General features: G+C 44.5%; 1 protein-coding gene across 2 annotated transcripts in view; it reads right to left on the bottom strand.

Moving 5' to 3' along the window:
* Positions 1-5,823, bottom strand: part of TSHR (thyroid stimulating hormone receptor) — a gene marked incomplete at its 3' end in the record, with an annotated part of 166,153 nt that extends 160,330 nt beyond the window's left edge. For both annotated transcript variants that reach the window (XM_082648834.1, XM_082648835.1), the window contains exon 1: positions 5,624-5,823. In XM_082648834.1, coding sequence (XP_082504960.1) covers positions 5,624-5,793 — 170 coding nt within the window. In that variant the 5' untranslated portion in view covers positions 5,794-5,823. The remainder of the gene's footprint in view (positions 1-5,623) is intronic.
* Positions 5,824-7,758: the final 1,935 nt, after the last annotated feature.

Here is a 7,758-nt window from a genome sequence, read left to right on the forward strand (position 1 = left end):
CCAGAGCTTAGCACAGTGTCTGGAATATAGCTAGTGCTTAATAAACATTTGCAGAATGAAAGAAGTGATGAGCCATGTGGAGGGCATATGGCCCCTCTTTGGTGGGAAATTCCCCATTGTGTGTAATATTAGAAGGACACTATTCTGCATCTCCTACTGCTGACACCAAAAATGATAAAGGGAGACCTCTTTCCTCTTCCTACCCCCAGCAGCTAGGACACAGCAGGTAACCTACACCAGATAATCAGTTGCTCTCACATAGGATATCATTCTCTGGCTGGTGATTCAAAGAGGCAGGGACAATTGAGAAATTAGTTATGACAGCACACAGATAGTCCAGCAGCTATACAACTGGGTGCCCAGCACCACAGATGTTCTGTGGCTGTGATCACGGTATTGTCCATGGAGTTGTTCCAACCAGATGGTTGGCAGTGGTTCCAACTTCCTGCCTGCTGTGGGCCTTGGCCTATTTTCAAAGCCTGGTTCTACGATGATTCTGTAAATTATATGTAATTCTTTCAAAATATTTCTTTTCTCCTTAAGCTAGACACAGCGGGTTTTCTGTTACTTACCAATGAAAACCTTGACTGATATACACACACACATACTCACACAGAATAACAGAGAATAAATCACAGAGCCTGGAAGTGTGAAGTGAAGCTGCCTTTATAAGACACAAAGTATTGGTCCGTGTTTGGACAGCATATGGGTGCTGAAGCAGAGGGCTTCTCTTTAGGTTAAAGCCAAATGTTATTCAGGTTATGACCGCTAATTGTAACTGAAGTAATTGTGAAATGTAGAATTAATCCACATTTCCCTAAGTGTAAAACAGGTGTGACTTGGAGATACTTGAGATTATTTTAGGTGGAATGCCCACATGGCTTTAAATAATATTGAATCACACAGTGAGAAAGTGATTCCCTTTTCCATTGTCCTTCAGTCTTTCTGACACCACCAAGGATTGGTGGATTGATATCTCTTTGATATTTCTTGAACACTTATTAAACTTCCTTTATAACAAAGAGAAGGCAGCCTCAGGCTCAGAACATTCAAAGACAATAGTCTCAAGCTAGAATAGAATTACATTTATGTTTTAATTGTATTTAGTTTTCTAGTTACCTTCTATTTAGAGCAAGGCGTGCTAATTTTCCATTTATAGTCACAATATAAGCCTTCTAAACAGATTTCTTTTAGTTGAAGAAGTGAGTCAACCTAAAAATATTGAGTAAATCATAGCATGGGTAGAACACAGAGAAGGCAAAAATCCTGAAGATGGTGAGTTACCATCTTCAGTTTAGAAGACACCAGGACAGGCCATCAATTAGAGACACAGATACAGAATGCAAATGACTAAAAACTGAAGCAAAATGCAGAACCCGAAAACAATAGCTACAACTCTTTCAGAAACATTTCTGAAGGCACACAAGTGCGTGATGGACAAACCACTACTTCACTGAAGCCCTAGACTCTGGAAGGCGGGGGATGGAGGGGGTGGAGGCAATGATTGTCACCATCATAAACTAAAAGCAGGTGGGTTAAAAGGACAAGGCAAGGTAAGGCAGCACTTTCTTGAGGAAGAATCCACAGAAATCCAGAACAGCCGTCTAACCTCATCTACCTCCTCAGAGAAGGGATGGTCTCTTATACACAGAAGTAGCAAATGGCAACTCTCTGAATGAGAGTGATGGGTCAATCTTGTTATCCTTGGTGTTAAGGTAATATGATCTATAATTATACATGAAAACTTAAATTTTATTCTTCTTGCTTCATTAACGTTCCCTTAAATCAGTACTTCTCAATTGGAAGGAGCAATTTTTTCAGACTACCTGTATATCAAAGATTCTAGAATGTTCCATCAGGGAGTAGGGATACCAGCTCTCCCTCACTTCTCACCTAGTTAGAACCACTGTTATAAAGAGAGTGTATCATGCCCATTTGGAGGGGGGGAAGTGGAAGAAAAGATTCCGAACCACTGTTTCAGTGGGAGCCATAAACAGTATAACTCCCACCCAGCCCATGTGACAGGTGTATGGGTGGTGAAGAAAGAGGCAATCTCTTTACCTTTCAGCACCATACTATGTGGATAGAAGGTAAGGGTTAGGGAAAATTGCACCATAGTAATTTGTAAAATGGCTAGGCAATGGTTAAACAGCATCTGTATTTGGAATAGGGGTTACCACTCAGAACAGGTTTTTAATGACAAGGATCTGGTTTGCTCCAGCAGGGAAGGCCTTGTATGATATATGTAGTCTTTCTTTTCCTCCCTCTGTCCCAATCTTCCCTCCCAATTTCTTCTTTCCCTCCTTCTTTCTTTCCTTGTTTTATTTTCCTCTTACCCTCCCATTTTCTGAGTTACTGCATATTTCTAGGGACAATAGCCCCCAAGGTTATCTGTGGCTTATTGGACATCACTAGCTTTCAAACTTTTTTCTCCAAAGCCTCACAACCATACTGGGGAAGAGCTGGCAGGGTGAGACCCATTTTCCTCTGAAAGCAGGGGGCTCAGGGTGCAGCTCTGCAGTATTTCACATCCTGGCAGTACCGCTTACAAGTTGTGTGACGTTGAGCAAATAGCTTCATTTCTGTTGTGCCTCAGTTTTCTCATCTATAAAATGAGAGTAATAAAATCGTCTACTAGATTTGGTTTTGTGAGGATTCAATGGGTGAGTTGGTATAAAGTACTGAGAACAGGAAAAAGCACAGTATGATTGTTAGCTTTACATATTTGACTTCTCTCATAAGCTTTCCTTTCACAGAAGAGTTCTACTGCCCCCAAAAGATTTGAAAATCATTCTGCTACTTTTGCCCAGGGCTGCAGTCATTGTTCAAATTAGCATGCTCTTTAACCTATACTTTTCATCAATTTTCTCTTCTCTATCTCAGGATAACTTCATTCTTCAGAACAGCTCCCCTCCTGCCCTCCCTCTCCCCACCTTCCCACTGTTTTCAAGGTCAGATTCTCCCCACTACTGTCTTTATCCAGTGATTCAGTGGATTCCCTCAGACTATTCTCATTGCATCACAGGCATCAGAAAGAACCTAATGGAACCCTCCCTTTTACCCTGAAGGAAACTTGGGTCCTGCCACATAAATTATCTCACCTAATTTCACAGTTAGTGAGACAGGGAGGAAGAGATGTGTATCCTGACTCTGATTTCATTGCTCTTTCTCTGACACTACCTGTCTCATCACTTGGTGGAACTATACACAGAATGATTCCAGCTTCCCTTCCACTGCCAGAGTCACATTTCTCTTCAATGACTCTTGAAGTTCTGCTCCCCTTAAAGAAGTCTCTGAAGTCGTGATGTCTCTGGCCTCCTTTCTCCCCACACACAGCAGACACTCTGAGACCAGCATATTTGTTTGTTCTTTCATTCACCTAACAAGCTTTTTTTTTCAGCATCAGAGTAGTTCCAGAGTTGAATGACAGGGTCCCTGTGTTAGAGAAGCTCACGTCCTGCTTAGACAGGCACTCAAAGAAATATCAAGTTACGGAAAAGCTGTGTGTAAGGGCTAGGACGGGGTGAATGCACAGAATGTTGTGGAGAAGGTCGCTCACCCAGCCTAGGGGTCATGGACCAGGAGGGGCTTCCTGAAGGAGTTGACAGCTAATCTGGACCTTGGAGTAGGCATCAGCCAGATGAAGAAAAGGGAAAAGTCGCTTTAGGCAGAGGGAAGAGAATGTGGAAGGGAAGGCCCAGGCAGTTAGTTGTGAGAGCAAAGAACTTTGGGGAAAGTGCCAGAAATTCTGTTCAGTAGGAGTGAAAAGTGTGACAGAGTAGGAGCCATGAGGTTTGAAAGACTGGGCTACGTCTTAAAGGATCTTGTAGGTTGTACAAAAGAGTTTTATCATGGGAGACATGGGGAGTCAATGCAGGGGTTTAATCAAGAGGATAAGAACGTATTTTATTCTGTAGTGGCAGCATGGAGATCTTCGTTGCTGCACGCAGGCTTTCTCTAGTTGTGGCAAGCGGGGGCTGCTCTTCGTTCTGGTGTGCGGGCTTCTCACTGCGGTGGCTTCTCTTGTTGTGGAGCACGGGCTCTAAGCACGCGGGCTTCAGTAGCTGTGGCTCGCAGGCTCTAGAGCGCAGGCTCAGTAGCTGTGGTGCACAGGCTTAGTTGCTCCACTTAGTTGATCCATGTGGGATCTTCCCAGACCAGGGCTCGAACCCACGTCCCCTGTATTGGCAGGTGGATTCCTAACCACTGCACCACCAGGGAAGCCCGAGAATGAATGTTATTCACTGGACGTTATTACACTAATTGACCCAGGTGAGATAAGAAACTGAGATATCGCAGCATAGAAATACACACCTGTGTCCAAAACGTTCATAACCCACTGTTGAATGTCCCTATGAGCTGAATTCTTGAGGAAATCTTAAATACAACTTCACCATTGCTTTCCACTTACCTACATTTTCTTTAATAACCTGAGCTTTTGTACCTTAACTGGGTTTAACCAGTTAAGTAAACAGTAAAACCAGACTGTCTTACTATTCTTTCCTACTGTTCTATTTCTAATCACCCAAGAAAGCCTTCTTCCCTTGTTTACAATTATCCTTTCAATCGTTGATTTCAACATCTGTTAAGGAACAGATGTACACAAAACTCATTTAACATCAAGTTTCTAATCTGGTAACATTTAACACGCAGATAAAAATGTACTTCATGAAATTTCATCTCTTTATACCTCTACCATGCCAAAGCCAAAGGAGATTTTTGGATGCACTACATCAGTGGGTATCTCACATTTGAGTAAATAACTCAGATACTTCATACAAAGTGAATTCCAGACGAAGTATAAAGGATATTCAGTTGACCGTCCATCTGGGCAGGTTTCATATCTGCAGATTCAACAAACACTGGATTGAAAATATTTGGGGGAACAAAATTCCAGAAGGTTCCAAAAAGCATAACCTGGATTTGCCACACACTGGCAACTATTTACATAGCATTTACATTGTATTAGGTATTGTAAGTAATTTAGAGATGATCTAAAGTATACAGGAGGATGTGCATAGGTGATATGCAAATGCTATACTTGAGCATCCTCTGATTTGAGTGTACACAGGGGTCCTGGAACCAATCCCCCATGTATACCGAGGGACGACTGTGTTTTTAAAAGAGCCCTGATTAAATTTTTGTCAAATGTTTGATGAACCAAGAGACCTGGTAAGATAATTTCCCATCTAGAAAGATTAAAAGTTGAACCCCCCCTTTTTTTTTTGCAACTTTCATCACCCAAAATAAGATCAAAAGGATCCGTTTTTGAGTTGCTATTAATCTTATTTACATCTTAAGTAAAATTAAGATTCAGCCAGGGCTGGGAGTAGGCGAAGTGCAGAACAGCAGCTCTTTAGAAAGAACAACTCTCACTTTTCATCTTGTACTAAAATTTCGTTAACTTTTTCTGTGTTATGAGTAACTCGAGCGTCAGCAATCCCACGTTTGGTCGATGGAGTTTTTACTCATTGCGCGCGCGGGCGCGCGCGCGCACACACACACACACACACACACACACACGCACACACAACCCTCTCAAGCTCTTTTTGTGCACTTCCATCCACCTTTTCCAGCCGACTTTGGCTCCTGAGTCCTCCCCTCTCCTCTCCCAGGTACTCACAGGGTCTGCGTACTGGGCGGTAAGCTGGGGATGCGGTGGATATCCTTGCAGGTGACTCTGAAGTCGTCCTCCTGGTGGCATTTGCAGGGCGGAGAAGGACACCCTTTCCCCCTCAGGCTCCTGGGCAGGACAAGAAGCAGCGCCAGCTGCAGCAGGGGCGTCGGTTTCATTGTCCTCGGGGCTCCAAGGCTATGTCTTCATCCTCCACTATCGCCTCATTCTCAGCCCTCTGCGCCTCGGGTTCCCTCAGGCTGAAGGAGAGCGGGAGGGGTGGGAGGAAGGAGAAATCGATGGGGTCGTGACTTCAGCACCAAAGAGGAGGCTGGAGAGGGGAAAGAAGAGGCTCTCAAGTGCTCCGTTTCCCTAGGCAACCCTCCACCCAAACAAGCTTACGTACTTCACTTTCCTTGCCCCATGCCACTCCCGTCTGTTGCCTGACAATCAGCGCCGGTCCGGGCTGTTCTCTCTGCCCTCCAACCTGCCTCACGCGCCCCTCCCATTACTTCCCTCCAAAGCCTAGTTTACACGCCCGCTCCTTTCCTTGGCTCTAAACCCAACGGGCCACCTCTTCCCATGGGTGGGTAGCCTCTCCAAAGCGCTCCCTGTCGGGATCCATCCGCACGCACCCTCTATCCAGAGAAAGTTGCAGCGGAAAGGACCGTCCCGGGACGGACGCCGGTGCCGCAGAACTTCAGCTCTTCCTGGCCTAGGACGCGTCTGCCGAGGGTCGGAGGCGGGCACACGTGGCTTGCCAGCCCGAGGTGCGGCCGAGGCCGGGGCGCGACACCCACGGGGGGATCCTCACGGCTCCCCAACTTCAGCGCAAACCCGGACCTCTGGGGGCGCGCAGCCACTAGCGCAGAAATCGCCGCGGGGAGCCGTCTGGCGGCGTTCGGCGGCGTTCGGCGGCGTCCGGCTCTCACTGCCGCGCGCGGACTCGGCGAGGCAGGCCAGGAACTGGGCTCTGGCGTCACCTGCCGGGAGAGCCTGGAACGGCAGAAACTGTTCGAGTGCCTTGAATGGAACTCTTGAATCGAGCTTTGCTCTATGTAGTTGAAGTTGACCTGTAAATTCTGGTCTGGCCAGGAATATTATCGAGCCATATATCCCCCCAGAAGATGGGAAGAAGAAGAATACTTAAGGGGCACACTATTGTCTACTCATCATCCTTCACACAGTAGCCAAGAAGATAATTTAAAATAAATATCAGATTGTGCCAATTTCGCTCTCAAAAACTTTCAATTGCTTACTAATTCTTCTTGGGTAAAAGGAGCATATGGCATCATATAGCATCTTCTTACATGCTATATGGTTCCATTTATATGAACTTCTGGGACGGCGGGAGGAAGTTATGGTGAAGGAAATCAGAATAATGGTTAGGGGAGATTGACTGGAAAAGGACAGCAGAGAACTCATGGCAGTTATATTAATAGAAATGTTCTACATCTTGATTAGACTGGACATAAGTGGATGTATACATTTGCCAAAATCCATCAGACTGTGCACTTTAAATATGTGTATTTCAATTTTTTTAGTGGCTTTGTTCCTAATCCCCCCAAACTGGAAATCACCCAAATGTTCTTCCACTAGGTAATAGATAACAGAGTGATACATCCATACAATGGAATACTATTCCACAATAAAAAGAAGAAATTAAAAAAAATTAAAGAAAATTAAGTATAAATTCTTTATACTAAGCAATGAAATCCTACTATGGGTGCCTGTAAACTTTTCTTGTGAAGAAATTTTCCTGTGAAGAACCTAGATGTTTTAGGCTTTGTGGGCCACATAGGATCTTTGTCACATCTTCTCCTCCTTCTTCTTTTTCATACAACCCTCTAAAAATGTAAAAGCCATTTTTAGCTTGTAGGCTGTACTGGAACAGGACTCGGGCAGGATTTGACCTAGAAGACAAGTTTGCTGATTCCTGTTTTTCAAGATCCGGCCCTTACCATCACTTTGCTGGACCTGGAAAGAGACAAGTTTATTATCACCTCTGGGCCTTTGCTATTGTTGAACTCTATGCCTGGAAAAATTTGTCCCCAGATCGTCACATCATTCAAGTTGTTGTTTAAATATCGTAAGTTTTTCTGGAAAAACCTTTCTCAAGTAACGATCCCCCCATCATATTACCT

This window comes from Grampus griseus (genome assembly GCF_964374135.1).
Source record: "Grampus griseus genome assembly, chromosome: 2".
Lineage (NCBI taxonomy): Eukaryota > Metazoa > Chordata > Mammalia > Artiodactyla > Delphinidae > Grampus > Grampus griseus.